This window comes from Xiphophorus maculatus, chromosome 18 (genome assembly GCF_002775205.1).
Source record: "Xiphophorus maculatus strain JP 163 A chromosome 18, X_maculatus-5.0-male, whole genome shotgun sequence".
NCBI classification, from domain to species: domain Eukaryota; kingdom Metazoa; phylum Chordata; class Actinopteri; order Cyprinodontiformes; family Poeciliidae; genus Xiphophorus; species Xiphophorus maculatus.
Window position 1 is genome coordinate 9,332,429 of NC_036460.1, and position 25,320 is coordinate 9,357,748.

Here is a 25,320-nt window from a genome sequence, read left to right on the forward strand (position 1 = left end):
TCGCTGCGTCTTCTCTGACCTTCTGTCTGCCTTTTCTCCCATCCTAGACCATCTTCAAAGACACGGATAAGGAGGCGTAGGAGAGGAACACTGGCCTTGAGTGCCCACTCCTAAAGCCACAACAGCTCTCACACAGGTGCAGCTCACACACACAAGCTACACTACCATATCCCCCTCACCACATCACACTAAAGGTCTTTGTCTGCACAAATATACTTAGCTGCATATAAGATCCACTCCTCATGATTTTATCTGTTTGCTCTTTTATCTGTTAGTTCTGTCTTCTCACTCGTATTTCTGGGAAGCACTTGATATTTCTTACTGTTTTTATGTTTGTATTTGCCATATATGTCACATTTCATATTAGAGTAAATAAAAAATGTATTGCTTTTCTTAAAAAGATCTGAAAGGAAATTTGTTTTCAGCCTAAATTGCCAAGTAGAAAAAAAAATCATTGTTTATTGATATTTAAAAATAATAGAGATAGAAAAAGGGGAATATTTGAGAAGAATAATATTGAGATGTCTGGCCATTAACAAATATAACATTTCTACTGCAAAAAATGTTGGCTTCGAAATATAAGCATTTATGAAACATGCATATCAGGAATAATAAAATAAAATAGTGAAACCCTGAAATTAATTGTGTTAATTGGAAAAATGTAAATTAAATTTATTTTTTGAATATGACTAATACATTTCTAAAATAAAATGTTAGATTTAAAGCTTGAATTAATAGTTATTTTGTCTTCACTATTGTTCCTGTGATTATATGTATATTGTATTAGAAAAAACATTAAAAAAACTATACCACTAGGTGGTATGTTTTGCAAATTTTTTTCCCTATATTATTATACTATCTTCTAAATTTTGCTTGTTATTCAAATTGTGATTTAGACAAAAACCTTATCTGATTTGAACCTTATCTAAATAAATAACAGATTTCACAATCATAACAGAGGTCTGAAGACACATGAGACGTTATGTTTCTAAAAGTGTAGAACTTCTTACTAATTTTGAGAAGGAATCAGATGTCTTCAAAATTCAGCAAAACTCATGCTAAATTAGTTTATACTTTCTAAATACGATAAGGTAGATAAGCAAAAACACATTAAAAAAAAGTCAGTGAACTTGAAAGGATTTCATTTTATTCTGAGAAATGAAAGGTGAATTGTCTTCAAAAGTCAAATTTTTGCAGGGAAGAAATCAGATTTTCTACACATTAAAAAGCTATTCTTAACTTTAATACAGCGCTAAAATATCTCCTCATGGTTTGCATAGTGATACACGCGCACGCACACACACACGCACGCATCACTTTCTAATTGCCAGGACTCGGACTTGGAATAACTTGTCAAACTATCTGTAACACGTTCAACAGTTTCCAAGTCAAAGAATATCTGTCATCCTCCTTCACTGTTCTGTATTTTTGATTCACCAGTTGTTTGAGGACAGACATCCTCTTCACATTTTCTTGCCGTGTGTCCGCACTCTCTCACACACACACCTTTTCCGTTTCACCCCGCTCTGAACCTGCTCTTCATTGACCGTGCAGAAAGCTAAATAAACATGTGTGGCGAGTCATTCCCAGTGTGCCCCGCTCCTCAACCACCCTGCCTGGCTCCTCACCCCCTGCATCACCTCTACAACCACCTCCCCCCTCGCACCCCTCCACCTCCATCCTGGCCCTCTTCTACACTCAGGTTTCAACTCCCAGCTTCCTGCTGCTCCCAGTCAAACTGACACACACTCAGCCTATTGATGGAAACTGAAGCAATGGAACAAAAAGCACTTTTTTCACGGCAGTGAGAATGTGAGAGACTTTCTTTCATTAAAAGTAAAGTTGGTGCATTAAATATTAAAGCTGCTGGGAGGAAAGGCTGAAAAGTTACATGACTTGATTCCAAAATAGACTTTTGCACGGAGCTCAAACTCTAGAGAAGAGCCTCTAATCCTGTGTTCAGCCTCTGCGGCTGCAGGATTACTTTCTGTCAGCAGAGTGACAGCTGGGTACATCTGGTCGTGTAGGGGCCTCCTACATCTCAATCCACACGTCGTTTCGCCGGTGTCTGGGCCTCCGGACTCGCTGCCACCGCTCACCTCATTACCGAGCGGGCCACACCTCCACCCGTCTACCTAATATCTAAATCCGACTGCAGATCATCGGGTTCCTCACGGAGCCAGTTGGGGAGGACAGGGGAGGTGGGCGACTGGGGCACTAGGGAGGAGAGGGGAAACAGGATCCTGGAGGACGGGTTGGTGCGTGGCACATGTGGTTGAATTAATAACTGCCTGGGTTGTGTGGTGAAGAGATGTTTTTTTTTGGGGGGGGGGGCTTGTGGAGGCATGTGGAAAGCTTGTGGCTACTGTAAATTATGTGTATGTGTGTTTTCTCAAGAGAGAGAGAGAGCGAGAAAAAAAAGCAAAGACAAAGGGAAGTGACATAAATTTTCAGTCAATAATATTTCTATTGCATCTCTTCATACATCTATGCAGAGATGTTTTTCAAACCACAAACCTCCACAGAAAGAAAAAACATACCTCACACCATAGCCACATGACCAATTAGTGTCATAACAGGACAGGACGTTGGACTCTGTTCCTTATAAAATATCATTCTGCACAACTATATACTCACGTTATTTACATTTCAACTTGGTCATTTTCCTTTAAAGTATTTTACTAGCTTTTTTGTAAGTCACATGTATTTGCACTGCAGCCATAAATATTAAATGATAGTCCTGAGTAACAATAGTAGTTATGAAGTTTACATGAAAAAGAAAAAGAAAAAAGCTTTTACTTAAATCAGAAACGCAAGAAATATTCCTACTGCTTCTTCTATTATGTGTTACATAATATTCCTGGTTATTGTTGTAATAATAATGTTATCTAAAACATCTATTCATTGTCATTTTAATTGTGATAGTTGAACCTGTGCAAAAACATAGACTAAATACCAGCTAAATTTTGTAATACCAGTTTTCTTCTCCTATTCATCGGTGACCAAGTCCAGTTCCTCTGGTCACAAAATATACTGGTTTTTATCATGTAAGTCATATGTAAAGATGCAATAAAATATTTTGGTTTGTGATTTTAAAAATGAAATATGCAATACCGTTGCTTGATCTTGAAATAGGCAAAATGAATTTAATTGATCACCAAATTGATTACATTTTAAGAATCAACATGGGTATTTATTTACTGGAATATTAATAATAATAATTGAATTTCTTGTTTTTCAGAAAAATATTTTTTTAACAAAATAACAGATAGATATTTAAAATCAGTTGAAACACATACTTCTTACATCATACGTCTTAGTTTTTTTCCTGCACCATTTATACATACTTAGGGAAAGGGGGTAAAGTTAAATAAAAACAAAATTGCAAAGACCTATCTCTAAATAAAAAGTCTGGCTTGTGTTATTTTTTTCTTCCCTGCAAGCAGTGTTTGACTTCTCACCCAGACAGATTATCAGTTGATCCAAGAACACACTGTAATGGCGAGTCAGGAATGTGTGTAGGCTAGGCAGAGACGAGACTCAAAGAAGATAAATTGTAAAGGCAGCCAGTTTCTGATTTAAATTTATAGTACGAATGAATGTGGGACTTCTGTTGCTCTTCTACATGGAGGCAAACGTTATACTGGTGATAGACATTTAAATGCTGTCAGATGTGGTAGCACAGTGCCATCTGGTGATTATGTGGGATTTCCTTCTTTTTTTCAGATAATACCTACATTTCCCACAGCTTCTCTGTTCCAGACTAAAAGGTATCTTTCCTAACAATCAACCCGTGGCTGATCCAGGTGGATAACTGGGCCAAAGTTGGAGTTTTCTTTCATTATGTTTTGAGGCACATGGTTACAGAGAATGTTCAAGATATATCTAACCCTCATCCTAGTATTAGGATGAGGGTTAGCACTATTATATTGGCTGACTTAAAACTATTTCATTCGGTGTGCAAACAGTAGAGTATAAGTTAAAATTAGAAATGTAGTCATTAGAATCTGTAATATCACAAGAATGTTGGCTAACGTGGACATAATCCATTCAGTATGCTAAACCTAACCAACACATCAAAAATGAGCTAAAATGCTCATTGCTGTAAGGCTAATGTTAGCATGAGGACTATCACTAGCATGTTGATGCTACCAGTAAGATGGGGGTTACAACTATCATGTTGACTGTCATAAAACTGCTTCATCCAGTGTGCAAACTGTGGTGTGTGAATTAAAATAAGCAAAAATGCTAAGGTAAGCTTAAATGCTGTCAGTGGCATGTGAGGTGTCACTAGTATGACTTACTTTGACTCGCTCCATTCACGATGGAAAACAAATTTAAGTTTTCGCTAATTACGGCTCCATGGTTACTCGCTATGGCAACAGAAGTAATCGTTCACTTCACGGGATCGAGCCGCACATTTCGATAATATATATAAAAACGTGCTGCTCGAAAGAAAGCGTTTTTTTTAAGTGAAGAAAAGTGCCTTCTATTCAATGCATAGGAGGCACTGCTCATCTGTGTATTGCTGTGGCAGGCCGACAAAGTCATTTAACAAAGATCACGCGCTGCATTTCACAGCCTGAGATTTATCGTGAGGAGTGTTTCGTTTTCTAAGAACCAGGTAGTTTTCTTGCCCTATTACATTCCCGCTGTAAAGCCAAATGTATCCCAATACATATCCTTATACTGCAGACACATTGACTTCATTGTTTGTTTAAGAAAGAAAATCGCAATGGCACCTAAACAACTATACAATTCTATTCTCTGCCGTCACCGATTGATTTAAGCAAGGCATCTAGGCCCTGCTGACGCGCCGTTTGACAATGTATCACTATATCTGCACCGCCTTGCTCTCCCGGGCTACAAATGGTGCGCACCCAGAGACAAGTCAGACGTCACTGCGCAGCTGCGTGGATGAGGTAATAACAAAGATGGCGGCGCTCGGCACAGCGCGTTGCTTATTTCAGAGCTTTTATCGGGTTAAAGATGTACAGAGGATCAAGAAAACATTGCTCAGATGCAGCGCGAGAACGTTTTGTGATGAAACAAGTGAAAATGGTACCTTTTATTATTTAATACGGCTATTATGGTGGAATAATGTTATTTTTTTTAATGCTGACCTTCGTTAACCCCTTCTACAGGCTACAGTGGGGTTAAATGTGGGGAGATTATCTATCTGTAGAGATGAACACTTTGCAAAATTATTTTCCGAAATTTGTATTTTATTTCAATGTAAAGAGGCTGAACGTGAGACATTGTTTAAATCTATTGAAGCTAGATGTATATCTTAAAACACTTTATAATGCTGTTTTGGGTTCTTTAAGTCCTTATTTTAAAATGTGATCATCTGTTATAATCTACAGCACCAAGAGCTGGTGCAAAGCCCCGGTTCACAGATGCAGCTGTGCAGGACGTCCTCAGCAGGATAACTGGACTGGACCTGCAGAAAGTCTTCAGACCCATTAAACAAGAACTGAAACCGCCCACCTATAAACTTATGACGGATGAACAGCTGGAACAGGTAAACATTACAGCTCAGTATCGCACACACCTCATCAATTTCATCATTTTAATTCCCCGTGTGTGCTTTCAGGCTATTCAGGTTGCCACAGAAGAAGCAAAGAAGCAGCTACAGATGCCCCCCGTACTTCCAGAGAGGAAGCCCATCAACGACGTCCTGGCTGTGGATAAGATCCTGGATGGCATGGACACAGCCAAATATGTTTTCACTGACATCACCTACAACATCCCACACAGGGTACACGCTTCACTTTTCCTCTTTGTGTGGATATTTTACTAAGTGGGGTTAAAATAAGTACAAATGACACATAACAAATTCTTGATTGCTTTTTTACTCTTTGTTCAGGAGAGGTTCATAGTTGTACGAGAGCCTGATGGGACTCTTAGGAAGGCGACTTGGGAGGAGAGAGATCGTTTTGTTCAGGTTTATTTCCCCAAGCAGGGCCGGAAGCTGACGCCACATGTCCTCTTCAAAGAAGAGAACCTGAAGGTGGGCAGCAGCCTAATTGATTTAACCAAGTATTTTTTCCCCCTCTGGCTCTCTGTGCTTGACTAGTTTAACCTTCAAATTCTGTTGCTGTATGAAGTTCTGATTACCCTTTTCCTAGACTGTGTTAGAAATCTTAATATTTCAGTGTGTTTTCTAAACATCTTGTGGTCAGTATACATGAGGCCATAATGTCATGTGAATCTTTTCCAAATTTCTGCTTGCACATTTCTTCATGTGTGCAACAAGACATCAAATCCTTTTTTAATCAAGTTACATCTTTGTCTGTTGCAGACTGTGTTCTCCCAGGACCGTCATGAGGATGTGTTGAACCTGTGTCTGGTCCAGTTTGAGCCAGATTCTGCAGATTACATAAGAGTAAGTTTACACCGGTCTTTATCCTAACTAAACAAACCAAAAGCTGGAAAATAGGAAATTCTATTTTAACAGATAAACAAGAGAGAGTCTGAAGTATGGATAGATATTATTTTTGCATTCCTTCATAAAAAAAGAGAACTGTGTTAAACCTTTCTCTTTTTTTAACTTGTGAATAGCCCATAAACAATCTATTAACCACATGGTTTAGTGCTGAGTCACAGCTAAACGCTCCAGAGAACCAAAATGCTTTTAAAGAGTTGGTCACTATGATTTGGAACCAAGAAAGTATTAAAAGTATCCATTGGTCTGACAAGCCAAGCACCTTTTCCAGGATCTTGGTTTTTACAGTTGAATGTTTGATGTGAAGAGAATTTTCCTGATGTAACACAAGCAATAATCACTGACTTCCTGTTCTGTGTAGGTGCATGAAGCCACATATGAGGACCTGGAAAAAACCGGCAAATACAATCTTCTGCGATCCACCAGGCACTTTGGAGGCCTGGCTTGGTACCTGGTCAACGCTCGCAGAGTGGACGGACTTATAGTGGACATGCTGAGGAGAGACATGTGGGGGTTTTCATATAATATAAATAATAATAATATAAATACACACCCATTCAATATATTAGAATATTATTGAAAACTCAATTTATTTTAGGAACTTTATTTTGTAAGTGAAGCAAGTTATGTAGATTAATTACACACAGATGGATACTTGAAAGCATTTATTTCTGTTGGTTATGATGATTTTCCATTTACAGCTAATGAAAAAATGACATTTAAAATTATAAGGTATCCACACATGTTGAAAAGTCTTAACTTATTTATCTAAAATTAAGATCTTAAAATGTCTTCAATTTAAAGTCGCATTCATTCCATTCTGTGGTGTGAAGTGATTGAGACTACTGCTAATTAGCTGCTAATATGTCAAACCTAGCTGGCTAGGTTTTCTTTTTTGCATCTTTCATGGGTAGGTTTAAATTTATTACCAGTTGGCTAGACAACCATCATCTTTGGCAGTGGTTCACTTCTGTTGCTAACCCATACAATGCCTTGTGTGAATAAAAGCTTGGCACTACTATGTAACATATGGAATTTTCTTTTATACATTTCTGTTGGGATACAGATCTTAAATTTCATTTGTAATGGTTTCAAAAAGCCTTAATAGTAATTAGAATATTACATCAGACTGATTAAAAATAGACACACAGCCTTAATAAAAAGTATATTTAAGACCTGCTCAAAAGTTATTTTCAAAAGATGCTTCAAATTTGGCAAATGAGACTCGTCAGGATATGTATTCTAATTTATTGAATATGACTGTAGATATTGCACCTGCGGGAGAGTAGCAGTGTTTTCAGTCTGGGTTTGTGTCTGCAGGCTACAAGATGCCATCAGCCTTGTGTCTCTGTTCTATATGGTCCATCCACACAGTGAATCGGCTCAGGAAGCTGTCGGCCAACAGGCCACTGGTACTGACCTACTGAAGGTGAGGACAACTCAGCCAGGATGAGAAATATCTGCTCTCCATTTCACACCACCACTGACTTTGCGATGTGAAATCTCAGATTTAAAGCAGGGGTTGGAATAGTTCATGTCAGGGCTGCGTCAAAGGCCTCCTGTCAGAGGTTTGGGTTTTATTCTACGATTAGAGTGGTGGGGACTTTTCCAGAGTCCATGAGAAATCTTTTTTTTTTTTTCTCTGAACTGTTTATTATTGAAGAAGGTCAAAATGGTATCTTTGTACAGGTCGATTCTGATAAGTTAGTATAGCTTTTAAAAGTTAAATTATTTCCATTATTAGGGCTAAGGAATACATTATTTTTTATGTTTTTGGAGGTCTAATTGCAGGAAATTCTGGACCCACTCTTTGGGTTTCCATAGTTCAGACTGCAGGGTTCAGGTCAGGCCTGTTAAAGACTGTGATACTATGGCCATTAAAGCACGTGTTGGTATTTTGGGGAGCATCAACAGGTACAGCTAAGATGCTTCTGACACTTTCTGATTCAGGAGTGGCTCAGCGACATGAAGGGAGCAGTCGTAGCTCATGTCTGTGTGCAGTGGCTCTTGAACTCTGCTTCACATTGCACATTCTTTTTTTAAAACTTCTCTGGTTTTTTTTTACTCCTTGGTGGCATCAACTATGTTGGAGTTGTCAGCTGAGAGGAAGCATTTAGATAAGCTCCTCTGTTTCTCTTCCTCGTCTCCCCCTCGCTCCTCGTCTCCCTGCTTCTCTGACCATCTGTCTGTCTTTCCTCCCATCCTCGCCTGTCTTTAAAGACACGGATAAGGAATGCTGGCCTTGAGTTGCCACTCCCAAAGTCATAAAGGTGCTCCGAGATGCAGATTCCACACACGAGCTACACTTCCTTATCCTCCTCACCACATCATTCTCAGAAGTGTTTGTCTGCAGAAATATACTTGGTTACATATAAGGACCACTAGTTGTCTTTGTATCTGTTTATTGAGGTAGCTTATGAAATGAAATGTCATCACAGATATAGTGCATTATTAGGACACTCAAAGATGCTTTACATAAAATCATTCATTTCCATTCACACACACTTTCATACGCTGATGATGACAAACTACTATTATATCTTTTTTTACAAGAGAAAGTGTTGCAGAGAACAGTTGATGTAGAAGGCCTTTAAAATTTGCTGCTGTTGCACCAGCATTTTCCCACTGTGAGACAATAACAGGTGTTTATATTCTACTAAACCTTTTCCTCCCACTCAACCTTCCATTGATATGCTTAAATACAGCACATTGTAAACGGCCAACTAATTCAGCAGTGACCTTTAGTGATTTATCCTCCTCAAGGAGGATGTGAGTGTCTACTTTGCAACTGTTGAATCTTCACTCTTCATTGTGATTATGTAAGCTATCATATTTCTGTTAGATGATGTAACATTGTAGTTTACTGACAAACGGATCTTGGAGTTTGTATTTGCTGTAAGCCATGATCAAAATCCTCTACTGCAAAATATTTCCACCATAAACCGGTTAAGACGAACGTTTAAAAAAAATAATGCTTGCAATGAATCAATACACTTTTCTTATAGAAATTAATTTCTGGCAGAAATGCACTCTTAAGTAATGTTATGATTTACTGTAATGCACGTGTATCTTAGAAGATCATCCTGGTTGTATAAACAATATACCTGGACTGGAGTTTATTTGTCATGCTGTCCTGTGGTGTTTGTCCCTGCAGATCTATTCTCTAAAGGAGTCTCAGAGGTCGGGCTACATCGATCTGGCTCTGCAGGCCTACGAAGAGAAAGCCGCTGAAGGCTCGGCTTCCTAACGTCCCTACATCCTAGTAACAACCTGAACTTTTACTTCAGAAGTAAAATGTTACAAAAAGCCAGAGCTGAAGTTATGTTCCACATGAAACATGACTGCTACTGTTCTTTGCCTCCCTGGGTCCATCTTCACTGAAAGGAAAGCTTCGATCTAAGGACTCAACTCCAAAACTTTGTTATATTTGCAGAGACTTTGTTCATATATGTATTTCATTTTAATCACTGGAATTAAAATGAGCAACATACGATTAATATTATGTTATGGTAACCTCAAGCTATCCTGAAAAATAAAGAGAAATTCATGAGGAAAAGTTTATTAAAATCATCTTTCCAGTCCAGAAACACTTTGACATCCATTTATTTTATTGAAAAAAAGAGACAAGCAATAAAACTATTAACTGAAAGGTAGAAATAACATCAATACTGTTCTTTGTTTATAACAAATTATTTTGGTACTGGCTTTGAGGTGTAAATGTGTTTTCAAACCCAAACATTAAGAGGCAGAAGTGAATTATGCTTTTTTAACATTTCTGAACACATTTTGTACTAAGTTAAAACTGTCCTGCCTGTTAAGTTGTTCATAACACTAATCAACAGTAATGTCTGAGAAGAAGAGGTAAGAGTTCTAACTACATTAAGATGCAGCCCTGAATTTTCCAGCTTTCCCTTTAGCCTTTAAAATATAGAATTAGTCTGTATTTGACCCATATTTTAGCTCCTTTTAAGTAAAAGAACACTTTGGTTGGTTTGCTTTAAAAATTTTACTTTTAACAGTAAGTAGTTCTAGTTATTTGGTCTCGAGAAAATGTCCAGAATAATGTTGCTTCCACTATTCATCCAGCAGATTCATGTCTAATGTGTCGATGTCCTCCAGTTCAAAACTGTCCAGATCCAGATCATCAAGGTCCTAGAGAATGATAAGAGAAATGTTAGGTTACATTAAGCACCTTACTGAAATTCCCCTAATTTAATTTCTAATAAATAAACCCACAGTTTACCTCATGGTTGATTGTTTCCTCGAGTTCTTCTGATAGGTCCTGTGATGCTTCAGAGCCTGCTTCCTGCTCTGCCACGTTCACCTCTGCTGTGTCGTGTGATCCTTCTGGTTCAGCCTCAGGAAGACTGCCCACTTCCGACCCATCCTCCGTCTCTGCTGGAGGTTCTGCAGTTTTCTCCTCTTGTTCTTGCTCATCCTCACACACAGCGACAGGCTTCAACGCCGCTGATGCATCTTCATCTGAGTCTAGCGATGAATCGAGGATCAGATCTGAAATAGCCTGGCCTGTGCCTGATAGAACATCCAGCAGGGAACGTTCTGTTGGTTCTAAAGAGACGAGCTCCTCTACTGCTACAGGTAGCTTCGCAATTGGAGTTTCTTCTGTTGCTATAGCAACCAAGGGAATGGTGTCTGTTTCCTGTTGATCAGGCCTGGATGTTTCCTCTAATGCTGCAGATTCTGATGCAATTACAGAATTGGCTTTTAGATCCGTGCTAATTAGCACATCATCTGCTGTTTGTGTTTCTTCCTCTTCAGATACCGTGATAGCTGGCTGAGCTTCAGCTGCTGAAGCTACGCCCTGATCAGCCACCTCATCAGATAAACGTACACCTTCCACTGGACTGGACTGTACGGCCTCCGAGTCTTTGGCAGGAACCTCAGTGCAGGGTTTCTGGATCAAGCGTTCCTCTGCAATAAGTAAAGTCTCTGATTTCATAATGTTTTCCCCTTTAACTCGACACTCAGACTGTGCTTGGTTTGGCTCAACATGGTCTTTAGTGGCAAAGACAGACAGAGGAGCTTCCTCTGGAAAACTAAATATTTTCTCTGTCACTGTAACAGGATCAGCAGGAGGCTCATGTTTTATTGGAATGGGTTCTTCCATTACTGTTGCTTCTGAAGCAACAGCAGGGCTTTCATTCATGCTTCCCTCTGCCTCCTGCAAAACAAACATCACACAACAGTTAAAATACTCCTGTATAACTTCTCTCAATGAAATCATGGCTCCTACACAACTTTGTGAAAAAGATTATTATTTTTTTTTCCCATTTGGAACAATAGGCATTTACAGGAATCCCTGTAACAGATCCTGAAATATCATGGATGGCCACTAGGTGGCGATGATTGCACAGAGGTCAGGTGTTTTCTTTAACACAGGGGTGCCCAAAGTCGCTCCTCGAGGGCCGGCATCCTGCATGTTATAGTTTTCTCCCTGGTAGTAGTAACAATCTTTTCAGCATGTCAATGTTCTTCTTTTCCTTTTAAGGGGCCATTATTTGATCCAGGTGTGTTAAACCAGGGAGAGAACTAAAACATGCAGGATGCCGGCCCTCGAGGACCGACTTTGGGGACCACTGCTTTAACAGCTATTGCTTTGTTGTCAGTCAAGAGCTATTTGAGTTCATGCTTGAAAAACTTGGTTACAACAGCAAAACAGTTACTATATAAAAGACACTATTGTGATTTCTTTCAATATATAAAAGGAAATTCAGTCCTCACAGACAGTTTATTACAATCTGCTCCAATCACAAACTCAATTTACACATAAACAAGAGTTGCAAACGTAGCCTAAAGATCTATCCGCAGATTGCCTGGTTAGTGTCTAAAAGACACTGCAAAGTTGCACAGAGTTTTTTCCTCACCCCTGGCTCAGTAATCTTTCCTTTGGTGATAAAACCTTTGGACTCCTCCAGAACATCACGGTCCTTGTTTGACTTGAGAACAGAAAAAAAACAAGCAAAATTTATTTCTAGCAATCCATCAATGCCTTTTCTACACCTGTTTAAGTGCATCTCCACAGTCATTGGGTGCAAGGTGGACAAAAAAAAACATGCTCCCTACTTGGATTAAATAAAACAGTTAACCTAACCTAAGTTGGCAGCTTTGGTCTTAAGAGGAATAACTCATAGATGAAGTAAGAGACCCTAGAACCAAAAACCTTACCATTCTGAAGCAACAGTACTAAAACGTCTGCAGTTAAAGCCTACGTGTCTCATTTTAAAGTTTTTTTCTGACAATGTTTGACCTTAAAACAGATCACTGACCATGATGAGGGGGTATTCTGCAGCAGGTCTGACCCCAACATGAGTCTCCTTCAGGTACTGCTCAGCCAGCATAGTTTGCTGGAGGCCAGGGAACAGGTTGCTGTACTGATCTGGGTCAGCCAGTGCATCTGCTGCCTTCTGGTTAACCTTGGACATGTTCTCCTTCCACAGCTTCACCACCCTGGAGGAAGAGAGACAGACCCAGCTCGCATGAGTAAACCTTAAGGAACAGGAGAGCTTTTCAACTTTATTTGCACTCTGACCTTGGGAAATTAAAAGTGACAATTACAAAGTAGTTTATGCAGGAGTTCGGCAGAAACAGGGTTTGGAGGTTAGCCATTCGACAACATGGGGAAAACCGATTAGAAACACCTTTACCTTGAGACTTGGCTGGGCATGTATGTTCTTGCCAGGAAAGCAGCCTCTGGCAATCGATCAGTTTTAATAAGCAGCTCCAAACATTTGTCAGTTCTGGCAAAACAAAATATAAGAGTAACAACACACCAAATGTTAAAAACAACAAAAACAGGACAAACTGTTCCAGAAACACCAACCTTCCTTGCATGAAGTAGGTGAGGAAAGCCACGTTGGTCTTCCCATCCTTCTCCGCTCCCTCAGCCAGTTTCCCTACCATGTCTGCGCTGCCTGAGGCGGTTGCCAGCAGAAGTAATCCACCGTAATCCTGAGCTTGGTGCAGACATTCCTGAGCCAGGCTGAACTGCCCCTTTGTAGAGGCGACTTCGGCCAACTGCTTCCATTTATGCTCAGACTGAAGCCCCAGAGGAGTCAAAGAGACAACAGAAAAGATTGTTGACCACCTTGAACCTAAATAATAACTCTCTTTCTCTTAGAGAGTACACAGATGTGGCAAAATTCACATTTTACACGTTTTTGTACTTCTGTCTGGGTACTTCCCAAGCACTTAAAAAAACACCCTGCCTTTTTTTATTTTAATATATATATTTTTTTACAATAAGTTAATGGTGTGACTAGAAAATGAGCCATTTCAAAAACCTTTTGAATGTTATGTCACAAATCAGCGGATAGTGCCCCTAACCTAGCAACCTCCCTGGAGCCCAGCCCGTTACCTAGCAACCCCAGAAGAGCAAAAGCACATTTGATCAACTAGTTTCACCACTGTATACAATGGCTGCTGGAAAAGGCAAGCATTTTGTTGTGGACTTACTATCCAGATGCCACTTGCTGCATTCTTACTGGTTGTGCAAGCAAGAAGTTCTACTAATGCTTTTCAAAGATGTACGATTGTATAATTGCTCATCTGTTTGCAGCCATTTTCAAGTGAGTGTGAATGCTGATTTGGGAGAGCTCTTCCAGCAGCAGCTTATTTGGATTTAAAGTGACAAGAAGCCTTGAAACAGCTCATTTTGAAAGGGGCCCAAATGGAATTGACCAGACTAAAATCTCATTAGCTAACAATGATGTTGTGCAAAAAATGTAATGAGCATATTTTATATAGCACATAGACCTATCCTAACACGTTCAACTAAGATCACCTTTAAACAAAATCTGTACAGGCTTAAATTAATATAGATTTTTCAGATTACCATTATCAAAAGATTTTTTTTAGAAGAAAAATGACTGGTCAGACAAATCTAAAACCAGGTTTACAAATTCTGGTTGAATTTTGTTCTCTCTTATCAAGATTTTAAAGCGGTGCCTAACTGCAGCCATACATCAACATACACTAGCATGAGGCTTTCTCTGACCTCTGCCTCTAGTGCCAGTTCATGCGCCATCCTCAGCTCCCCCAGCTGCAGAGCAAGCTCAAACTTGTGATCCAGGTCAGTGGACACAGCCAGCGCCTGCTGTCTGAACCCCTACACAACAAAAGACAATACATAAAAAAAAATACATTTTTTTTTTCTTCATTAACACTGAAACACAGCTGTCATATGGCCACAGTTAAATGTGAGGCGAGTATAAGGATCTTGCCATTGTGAATAAAACAAAACATTTTAACCAGAGGTCTGACTGCATCTGGCTTCCTTGTCTTTTCTAAATCTTAGATGGAAGTACAACATTACTAGGTTGGCAGTAAACGTCAAAAGCTGGGAGGACAGGGATACCTGTTTCTCCAGGAAGTGGGCGACCCTGGTCCTCTGCTCCATTGGTATTGTGGGAAGGACCCTGTCAGCCGTGGTGAAATCTTTCCTCATGACAGCTGTCTCATATTCCAGCACAGACAGCAGCAGGGAGTAACTGATGATGTTGAGCTCCTTGTCTCCTAGATAGAGTCGGTCGTCTTTTGGGATGTAGCCCAGCAGATACATGGTCCTATTCAGAGTTTTTACAATGAATGGCATGTTAATGCACCTTTTATTTCGTTAGCCTATAAAAGCAAATGAAAATATGATACCTGTCCAGGTGAGCAATAGTTATGATCTCTCCTCCAACATAGTAGTTGAGTCTGTTCATGGAGCTGGTATAGATGAAGCAGTCTCCGACCCACAGACCTGTCTTTACAACCTCCTGGACCTCACCCAGTACCTGGGAAACAGAAGAACCACAACAAATGAAAACTGAAACGAAAAGCAATGAAGTTTTCTCTTTTATATCAGCATTTTATGATACAATTTCACAACAAACCACCAGAAACAGCTCTGACCTCAAAAGCATCTTCTATCCCATCCTCTGTCAGCGTTTCTTTAGACTCCTGTGCTGCTGACACTCGCTCTGTCAGGTAGCGCAACACAAAGAAGGACTCTTCTGTAGCAATACACACCAGCTCCCCAGAGTCAGACCAGAACATCTGCAGGCACCAATGAAAGGCTTATGAAAAAGTTATAAACATCCTATAACATAAAGTTATAGCATTCGGACTAGCACTAAGGAGAATGTGACAGACATGCTTAGGCAGGATCTCAACACGGCGGATCAAACTGGAGCTTTCCCAGTCATAAAAAGCCAGTCCGCTGGTTGACCTCACTCCCAGTAAGAAGCCACCAAAGATGCCTGATGGGAAGGGATAAAAATTAACATATCAATTAAAGTAGGGAAATGTGGAAGATAATTTTTTTACCATATTTGCAAGGAAATTTTCTCATAAATGTGGTGACCTTTAAAGGCACCACATTTAAAAAAAACATAAGTATGTTTATACTTTTAAACACAGATAAAGCACTTTGATTGGTCAGTACAGTAGCACATAGATTCAGTTCATTTTACTATTTGAATGTAGAAAAAAGTGATTTAAATGGAAAAAGAAACATACCATCAGCCCCAAAATCAGGGTTGAAAGTCTTCTTCTCTTTAAAGTTTTTAAATATTTTCACCACGCTATTGCCCTCCCTCGTGGCATACCTGCATAGAAACAAAAATGGCATGTAATTTTAAATACTGGTTTTATGCTGTTGGGACAGAACTGTGGACAATTTAAACCCAGTGAGTTGGATGAGAAAAGAGCTAAAGGGAGCCTCAACATTTTTCAAAAACTGACATTTTGATCTTCCTAATGATCCATTCAGACCTCACTGAACCTCTTCAACTGGGTATAATTAAGAAAAGCTCAGATGGTAAAATCATGGTGTATAACAAGACTAATATCAATAGGATGTTTTAATGACTTCACACCAGGACATCACTCAAACAGAAAGTATAAACAGGAAGTCAAACCTTGTTTTAACGCAAGCATCTAATGGTAATATTATCTGTCTATCATCTGTGGTACAGTTCTGACATCAAAAGACAACTAAAGTTATTCATTTTTATTACTTCCTCTGAAATCCAAAGTTTTAATTCTGAAAAATACGAAAAAGTCAGTTTAGAGATTTCAGTCATTAAACTTTTCAACAACAGTGGAAACGGCATAGGAACTATAACTAAGAAAAAGTACAAACTTTACTCATAAGTTTCCTTTCTTTTACAATATTTATATAATTAATATATTTTTATATATTAGAAAGGGAACAAATATATATTTTTAAATGCTTAACAATAAAAGACTTCCTTTAATTGATAGGACTTACTGTGAGGAGTCGTGTGCCCAGACAAACTCCTGAGCAGAGCCAAAGCTTTTGTTCCTCAAGGCCATCGCAGTGTAGATGATATATTCCCCATCTCCACACACCACTACAAATCTGCCAGAAGGAAACACACACCACATAAAATATCCATTTAGAAATCTCAGACAGAATACCTATCAGCTTTTGTTAAAATTAAATTGACTATAACAGATATGAGGTTTCACTCAAACCATTAACATGTATAGACACAGCGATTACTCTACAAACACTAATGTCAAGCATTCCAGTTTACACAAGCTTGCCTTTCCATGCGAAATGAAGATGATGACACTTAATGTCAAATTTAAAAAGTCTCCTGGTTGGGTCACATATGATGACTGCTTTTGTCAAATACCCACTCTGCAATGGCTCACCTGCCATTGGGGCTGTGTTGAATGGTTTGTGGGTAAATCTCACAGCTGCCTATGTCTTTGGCACCAAGTGGGAGCTTCTCTCCGTCCTGAATCTCCGACTCTCCCAGCGTCTTCAGGTTGGCCTGCTGCACCTCAGAGTGACGGGCCCACATGATTTTCCCACTGGAGTCCATGGACATGGCCGGCTCCTCCCGACCCAGCTGAAACAAGGTGAGGGATAAATATAAATATATGTTCATGAAAATGTAATAGTGCACTCATTTAAAGCTCTGACGGTGGACATACCTTAATGATGATGCTGCCTTCATCATAGCCCAGAGCTATATTGTTGGAGCCAGACTGCCCACATATACACCACACTCGTTCCATCCCGTAATTAAGTGTGTTTTCAAGTCTGTAGGTGTTGGAGTGCCAAACTCTGACAGTGCCTGTGGATGTGGTAAAGTGGAACCGGGTTAGTGTTCTGTTTGGGACCATGTAATAAGAGACAGGTTTTACTCACCATCCTCAGATCCTGTGAGAATGACAGGCAGTTCAGGGTGGAAGCAGACACAGGTCACATTCTGCACATGACTCTCCAGGGTCTGAACACACGTTTTGTTCTGGTAAATAAAATCAGAAGAGATGAAGGCTTTACCTTGTGGTATTAATACAAACCACCTACAGAATATGTTGCTTTAAAAAAAAAAAGCACAAAAGAGGAATGTTAGTCAACTAATATAAACACAGCTGGATCTCAATAAATATATACTTTAAAAATGTGCTTGAGACACTTTTGCTCTTGGTCAAAAGATTGACGCCTTTTGTAGCACTGGTTTAATATAGATTTTATTTGAAGCTGAATAAACTTTTTTTTTTATCATACTTGCTGTTAATCTTATAATAGCTGCTCTTTTTTAGGTGTACTACCTGAGGATCCATGTTTATATGCATCCAGTGTGTGTTGGATTACCTGATAATCCCAGATCTTCACAAGATTATCATCTGCTCCTGATATAAGGTAGGGCTTGTCTCCTCCATTATAGTAATCAATGCAGTTCACTCCTTTCTCGTGACCTTCAAGAGTGAAATTGGGAGACTTGGAGCCCAACTGCCACACCTACGGTACAGCAAGATGAGTTGTAGCATTAGTATTATAGAAGTATAGTTTTAGTATAGCATTAGTCTGTGATCACCTATGTCTGCCTGTTTTGTACCTTAATGGTTCTGTCTAGAGAGGCACTGGCAAACTGGTTGTTGTCTTTAGGGTTGAAGACGACCTGCATGACATAGTGTGCATGTCCCTCAAACACTTGACAGCACGTCCACTTTCTGTCCCAGTCCCACAGTTTGATCAGCATGTCATCTGGAAACACACACCGCTCATCAGACAACTCAATAAATGTTAACATGTTGCCTTTGGACGACTGTATTTTGCATGACTCTAGGTAGGCATTTCCTACCGCTGCTGGTGAGGACAAAGGGCTGCGTGGGGTGCACAGCGACGCAGCGGATGTAGTCACAGTGGGCTTCAAACATGAAGACCCTGTCTAGCGTGTTGTAGTTGAACACACGGATCTGCATGTCATCCTGTGGGCAAGCGAACAGATTTATCAAACCATGATCCCAATTCAGTCCACAGCACCAGAATAGCTGCTTTTGTTCTGCAAAATTAGAGTCATAGAAAAATGTGTACACAAAGTTTTATCCAGAAACAACTTACTGCTCCAGTAATGATCCAGTGTTTCCTGGCTACAAACTTGGCCACTCTAACAGGCAGACCGCACAGCTCAAAGGATTTAACAATTACCTAGGAAAAGAGAAGGAAGGTCAGACAGTATGACAGTGTTACTAAAGAGTTCATGCCACAGAAACCTTTGCAAAATTTATCATTGTAAGGATTTTTTGAAGAGATGTACTATGGACAAATATTTCAATATTCCATGTACATACTTATTTTATTTTACCCTTATATTATCTATATTTAGGTTAATTAAATTGCCTGTAATTTGGCATTTTTCATATACTTAATCTTTTTAACATGTGTGCCTGTAGTTGTATTATGTAATATTTTAACACTCTTGAATTTGAGTAACTGTCAACAAATACGTAATTTTCACTTGGGGATCCATAAAGTAGTTCTGATTCTGATTTGATGTGAAAGCCCAAAAGATACTGAGAAAATGATACAGGTTTTCATTTACTGTCTTACATATAAAAAAATCTGAAAAGTATGGCATGTATTTATATTCAGTTCCCTTTACTCTGACACCCCAGTATAAAATTCAGTGCAACCAACTACCTTTATGAATGATCTCAATGCTAAATAGAGTCCACCTGTATGTAAATGAAGCTGTTCTGTGAAAATCAACCAAATCTGTATTTGGTTGGCACTAAATACAGAGAAATAGACTTGTTGGATGCAGAAATAAGAAACAAGACTAAGGCCAAAGATCACCAACCGGCAGGAGAGGGACCCTAAATACACAGCCAGAGCTACAATAAAATAAATTAGGTCAATGCTTATTTATTTGGGAAAACAGCCTATTTAAAGTCTAGACTCAAGTTCAATTGGAAATTTGTGTCAAGACTGGAAATTTGAACTTTGGGCGACAAGTGAATCCTTTTGCAAGGCATTTGTTTTACTGAAAATAGCATTTTTGAGGGAAATGTTGGAATACAATTAGGAGAGAGTGAGTGTGAAATGACGGAAGTGGTTCATAGACACCTGTGTTTCATGGTTCCAGACGACAACGGTGCCGGTGTAGAGGCTGAGCACCATCCACGGCTCAGTGGGGTGCAGGTCCGCGCTCTTCACTCTTTCTGAACGAGCTGTCAGCCTCCGCTGGATGTCCAACCTCAGAGGCTGGTTAATAAGAGACAATAAAAACGAACGGGGTCAACATTGTGCATCAGCTGGGGTGGAGGATGCTCCTCTGCAGCTTTAAATCACGTTTAGTAAGGGAGTGGGTGTGTCTGTTCTAACATACCACATTTTGCATGCATGCCTGCCGAAATTTTCTTTCACATCGATGATTTCTCACTGATCGCACGACAGATGAACGACTAAAATACATTCTAACACGTTGAGTTTGTTTAGTCCTTTCAGATTAAATGCTTATTATGAAGGTTCAATGTATATATTGGTCCTTTGTTTATTTTGAGCTATGAGAGTTTACCGTACTTTTTTCTAAGTGCCATTAAAGTATAACAGGGTGGCAAGTAAGTTCTGCTAATCACACATTTTTTAATTGTGACGTGATAAAAACTTTGTTTGGGACACCTACCATGTCTCCACGTCAGCGAGTGTCTCAGTTACAGTCCAGGGAAAACCCACCTACCATCCTGCTGCTTCAGGTCCTTCCAGTTAAGCGGAGAAAAGTTTGATTATCATGCTAAAGACAATAACTAAACAACTTCCGGTGATGCTTTTCAAAGTAAATACTTTGCCCGAGGTGACGAGTGACAATATTAACGCCTTTAGCAAAAAATGAGAAGACAAAACATAAACAAAACTATAAACTAGGAGGAAAAATGTGTTGCGCATGAATATCTATGTTAAGATTAAGTTTTATAAGCTAATATGGTGAAGCAGTTCTAATGTTTGTCAGTCTTACCTGTGTCTCCAAATTCATATTCATGAATATTCATTTTGAATATGGCACAGACGTCACCAAATCTGCATTTATTTAAGTTTAACTCGTAATAATTTTTGCCAAAACCTCTGGTAGCTTCAGCTTGTTAGGGGTTTCTAGATTCTCTATTGTCTCTTTCAAATTGTTTTGTAAGCTTTTACTTTAAAGATGAGAAATTCAACTTCCTGTTTATCTGTGTCGACGCAAACTTAACTTGAGACTTTTTTTTTTTTTTTTTTTTTTTTGCAACGTGGATCTTTCAGCGTTTTCATACGGAAGAGGATTAGGACCACCGAAAAAATAAAAATAATAATTCTGACTTTAAAGTCAGAATTATTATTTTGACTTTAAAGTCAGAATTATTATTTTGCCCTAATCCTCTTCCGTATTTTCAGGAGAACACTTTGTACCTGACAACTCATACAGATACTGATGCACGACAATAAAGAAAAACTTATTCTGTTTTAGGAATGTGGTATTTTGTCGGCATTACATCAAAACGGCATTACATTTAAATCAGATAGCATGCGGAATTTGGAATGATTAGATTTGTCTCACTTGTGACAACTGAGACAAATCTCAGTTGTCTCCGTGGTTTGCCAAGGTAATACACACTGAATTATTTTTGGGGTTTTTTTGTCACTTTGAAACTGCCTACTTCAATGTATTTTATTAGAATTTTATAATACAAGGCTCTATAATGACAATATTTTTCTTCCAGGACTGCATCTATCTTATCCTCAAGTCTGACCAATGTCACTGTCCCTACTAAAAAAAACAAAAAAAAACTTTCCCACAACATAATGATGCCTGTGCCATCAATTAAGAATATGGAGAGGATGTTTGGAATGACGCAAGAATTGTTGACTGTGTGTTCTACAACTTTGTATTTTTTTTTTGTGTATGTGTTTTTATGATGTCAAGCACTTTGAACTGCCATGTTCCTCAAATGTGTTATACTATACAACTTCAAGTCATTTAATTAGAAAAAAAAGGTGGTAGGGAAAAAAACAGCGACTTTGTCTCCCTCTGGCGTTTGAATTGTGAACTTTGAAATCTACACAAAAATCAGAAGGCAAATGAAAGCATATATTTTATTTAAAAACCCTAGTCTGAAATTTAATTATTTAAATTTGAAATAAAATGTTTTACTAATTCATAAATCGTTAATACCTTGAACCACTTCAGAACTTTGAATTCACTCCTGATCGATTGTTAAGGTATTTGGGGTCGAAACACCAATGAGTATTTCAGATTAAATTCAGGAGTCACTGATATATTTTCCTTTACATAATTTCTCAAGAAATATATTCATAAAAATGTATAAATATTGTAGATTATGAGTGTAACTTTTTCACACACTGTAAGTAAATTATTGCGCCTTTATGGTGGACAATGAAGCAATCTATGATATCTGCCTCAGAAACCTTGACATCGACCGCCACTCTGACACAAACCTGAACAGATTGATCAGCCAGATTGTGTCCTCAGTCACTGCTTCTCTTCGTTTTGATGGAGCCCTTAATGTGGATCTAGCAGAGTTCCAGATCAATTTGGTGCCATATCCACGCATCCACTTCCCTCTGAAATGGAGAATATTTTCTATATTTTTTGCCTTTTAGTCTATTTCTCAAATCACACTTAAAATAAAAGCAAGACTTCTTATTACGTATCAGTACATTAGTTTTTGCTTATTTACCACATAAATAACAGTGTCCATTTGCTTCTCATTTACAGAGCTTAGTAGATGGTTGCTGAAGGGATCTTAGAAAAATACAAATACTCTAAAATTTAGATTATGATTATTTTTATAATACTTGCAGTCAGATAAAGCTTCAGGTTAGGCCAGAGTAGGACTGGCTAAGATCTTTCCTGTTATTGACCCTTTAGCCTATATCTGACAAATGGGGGTGAGGAAGGAAGGAAGGGTGGGAGGGAAATTACCAAATTTATAGCAGATAATTGTTACAGCAATATTGCCATGTACTATATATTTTTTCTTAATGTTCCCCTATTTAAAAAAAAAGAAAACAAATAAATGACACCACCTAAAATTGCAAAGAGGAAACTAACATACAAAAAAATCTTAATCTCCAATGTTGGAGGTGTTGCCCTACAATTAATTTAGAAAGGATTTGGGGAGTATGTAAAGTTCTGAATTTAAAGAATACAGTAATAATTGACTGAAACAAATTGGTCCATTATTCTGGAAGGTGGCAAAAAAATAATTGTGGTGATGCTAACTGATCTAAAATAGGAAAAGTGGAATTGAGATGAAGTGATATGAAAGAACGCGATGCCTTTTTAAAAACAACACATCCAAAGGACAGTTAACGAGACATTGTTTGTATTAAAATGTTTTAATAAAGTTCACATTTAAGCACAACATGACACACACAGCAGTCAGGGTTTTACACACATAATCAATCTTCCTCCTCCTTTATTGCTTCTTCTTGAACACTTGGTGGCAGACTTTGTCGAGGGCTGTGATTTCCTGTAAAAAAAGGCACAGACCTTCAGACTTGGAGGAATGTGATGCAACAAGGGCGTCTGTTGGTTGCACAAGCAGGCAGAGCTTACATCTGCATGTTTCAAAAGCATTTTATTATTGCCCAGAGACATGAGGCCACTCTGTGATGCAACTGGGAACTATTGGTTCAAGTAAATGAAGTAGAGTTCTTATATCTATTCTATCAATGAGGAAACTGGGAATAAATTTACACCAGTTCCCAATGTGTCACGCTTATTCTCACCAGGTGCAGCAGGTCTCCCTCGATCCACTGCTTCCAGCCACGGTTTTCTTTCTCCCCCTTCTGTACACAGACCAGCTTGTCCCCATCCCAGACAACCAGGCTCTGACATATCACATCACAGACATTTAAAGCAAAGACCAAGACATTTAGAGTCCAACAGCCCTCCCTTCATTGACCCTTTGGTTGCCCCACCTTTACGTTCCGGTTGTCCAGTCCCTTTGTGTGCTCCTCAAACTCCTCCCCCACGGTAAAGTTGACCTCATAGTTTCTGAAGGTACTCAGGGTCTTGGTTTCAAACTTGTCTCCGTTCTGCACAATCACTTTTGTCTGGTGCAGATGGGTGGCAATCTTCCTGGTGGCAAAGTCAATGTCTGGATTTGTGGAGAGAGGTCAGATGTGGTCAGGAAACAGACTCTAGCATATGTTTTTGTAAAGTTGTGAAAACTTCTGCTGGATGTTGATGGCATTCATAAAAACAGAGATGTGACAATAGCCTGTCAAAAATCACCTTGAATTCAGTCAGAATAGATCTGAATGACTTTCTTTGACCCTTTTACCATCAGGCTCTGTCACAGTGAACCACCCATCCTAATCGTTTAGATATTCATATCCTATTTGCCCTAAAGTGGAAATTCAATTTCTTTCCATCACTCTTACAGATGGGGCACCATATTTACCCATCTTACTGATAGTTTCTGGCCCATTTCCATAAGGATCTCATTTTCCAATCTGCTCCAAGAAAATGTGTCTGAGGACTCAAGGATTACCCCAGATTTCTTGACTGAGCTCACTGCACTGTGGCTTGGGTTTTTTGTGAATTGCAGATAAAGTTGTCGTGAAAAATGAAAGTGTTTCTGGGGCTGATCAGCGACGCGCAAGGAGGAGAGCCAGCTCCCATCAGCTGATCCAGGGTCAGAATCTGTCTTTTATTTCTTGGATGGGGAACGAAGAAAATGCAGAAGGGACTGAATCAATACGTATTTGGCGCAGCAACAGATAGCAACTGCTCATAGAGAGGAGGTTAACTTTGCCTGACAGCAGCTCAATGAGGAAATGAAGCAGTTGCACATCACACCTCTTTTATTCTTCCCTTTCTGTCCCTTTCCCACCAGCATTCTTGTTCTCTCTGTCACACTGGTGTTACGTTTTCTGCTCAGACGTTCTTTTCTTCCTGACTCAGTCTTTTAGTGTAGCACTCTGATTTGAACAAGACAATTTTCACGATCAATTGAACAAGAACAAATTACATGCGTTGCATCAGGGTGGAACTTACCGAGAGCCTTCATGACATCCTCGAAGTTCTCATTGGTCACCATCTCCCAGCGTCCATTGTAGTCTGCAGGCATTTTGTCAGCAGTTTGTGAGAGGAGGTAGAAGCCTGCCTTGAAATATGTTTTTCCAACAAAGGGAGAGAGCTCAAGGGCTCAGCCCTTTATATACACTTTGTTTCTGTGTGTGTGTTTAAGTGTGTGTATGAACGTGTGAGTCTATGCGGACCAAAGGACATGGTCCGCCTGATAATTGCTTCAGGACATTGGAAGTGTGTGTATGTGGCATAAAGTTCATGCTTCCTTCGCTGCATTGTAACCACTTTACAGAGCATGTTTTTCTGTGGCAGAACATCATAATATGAACATTGTTTTGTAGATAGTGGACACAACTCTCTGCACTATAAAAATGCATTTTGAACGATAGTAAACTTTAGCTATAAAAAATGCAACATATACCAGCCAGAATCCTTATTTGATTCTAAGAGAGAATCTGTGGAGGGAACTAAAGATTAGAGTGATGGCAAAATGCCATCCAACCACAAAGACTAGGA

The 25,320-nt window shown here is 39.1% G+C and overlaps 3 protein-coding genes across 3 annotated transcripts; 1 reads left to right on the forward strand and 2 right to left on the reverse strand.

Moving 5' to 3' along the window:
* The first annotated feature begins 4,917 nt into the window (after positions 1-4,917).
* On the forward strand, positions 4,918-9,991 carry mrps22 (mitochondrial ribosomal protein S22). Its single transcript, XM_023351852.1, has 8 exons — positions 4,918-5,061; positions 5,367-5,524; positions 5,597-5,761; positions 5,870-6,013; positions 6,305-6,388; positions 6,810-6,955; positions 7,769-7,877; positions 9,603-9,991. The coding sequence occupies exons 1-8, from the start codon at positions 4,935-4,937 to the stop codon at positions 9,693-9,695; spliced, it is 1,026 nt and encodes a 341-aa protein (XP_023207620.1). The 5' UTR covers positions 4,918-4,934; the 3' UTR covers positions 9,696-9,991.
* Positions 9,992-20,838, reverse strand: copb2 (coatomer protein complex subunit beta 2). Its single transcript, XM_023351851.1, has 22 exons — positions 20,398-20,838; positions 19,839-19,976; positions 18,834-18,920; positions 18,574-18,700; positions 18,328-18,476; positions 18,084-18,230; positions 17,634-17,733; positions 17,417-17,559; positions 17,132-17,331; positions 16,722-16,832; positions 15,968-16,056; positions 15,602-15,708; positions 15,362-15,505; positions 15,113-15,243; positions 14,823-15,030; positions 14,463-14,573; positions 13,290-13,504; positions 13,114-13,206; positions 12,736-12,916; positions 12,334-12,405; positions 10,692-11,630; positions 9,992-10,600 (listed from the first exon to the last, which is right to left on the reverse strand). The coding sequence occupies exons 1-22, from the start codon at positions 20,398-20,400 to the stop codon at positions 10,523-10,525; spliced, it is 3,573 nt and encodes a 1,190-aa protein (XP_023207619.1). The 5' UTR covers positions 20,401-20,838; the 3' UTR covers positions 9,992-10,522.
* A 2,248-nt stretch (positions 20,839-23,086) lies between these two features.
* On the reverse strand, positions 23,087-24,927 carry rbp2 (retinol binding protein 2). The gene is made up of 4 exons (XM_005796795.2): positions 24,772-24,927; positions 23,691-23,869; positions 23,499-23,600; positions 23,087-23,239 (listed from the first exon to the last, which is right to left on the reverse strand). The coding sequence occupies exons 1-4, from the start codon at positions 24,842-24,844 to the stop codon at positions 23,186-23,188; spliced, it is 408 nt and encodes a 135-aa protein (XP_005796852.1). The 5' UTR covers positions 24,845-24,927; the 3' UTR covers positions 23,087-23,185.
* Between the last annotated feature and the right edge of the window lie 393 nt (positions 24,928-25,320).

Excerpts from the sequence above, each read along its gene's own strand:
- rbp2 (XM_005796795.2), bottom strand. The coding sequence starts at position 24,844 with ATGCCTGCAGACTACAATGGACGCTGGGAGATGGTGACCAATGAGAAC. Across the intron at positions 23,601-23,690 it reads TGGACAACCGGAACGTAAAG|AGCCTGGTTGTCTGGGATGG; the intron begins GTGGGGCAACCA and ends GTGATATGTCAG. Across the intron at positions 23,240-23,498 it reads AGGGAGACCTGCTGCACCTG|GAAATCACAGCCCTCGACAA; the intron begins GTGAGAATAAGC and ends CTTTTTTTACAG.
- mrps22 (XM_023351852.1), top strand. The coding sequence starts at position 4,935 with ATGGCGGCGCTCGGCACAGCGCGTTGCTTATTTCAGAGCTTTTATCGG. Across the intron at positions 5,762-5,869 it reads CCTACAACATCCCACACAGG|GAGAGGTTCATAGTTGTACG; the intron begins GTACACGCTTCA and ends CTCTTTGTTCAG. Across the intron at positions 6,014-6,304 it reads TCAAAGAAGAGAACCTGAAG|ACTGTGTTCTCCCAGGACCG; the intron begins GTGGGCAGCAGC and ends TGTCTGTTGCAG.
- copb2 (XM_023351851.1), bottom strand. Across the intron at positions 15,244-15,361 it reads GGATAGAAGATGCTTTTGAG|GTACTGGGTGAGGTCCAGGA; the intron begins GTCAGAGCTGTT and ends TCTGTTTCCCAG. Across the intron at positions 12,917-13,113 it reads ATGCCCAGCCAAGTCTCAAG|GGTGGTGAAGCTGTGGAAGG; the intron begins GTAAAGGTGTTT and ends CTCTTCCTCCAG.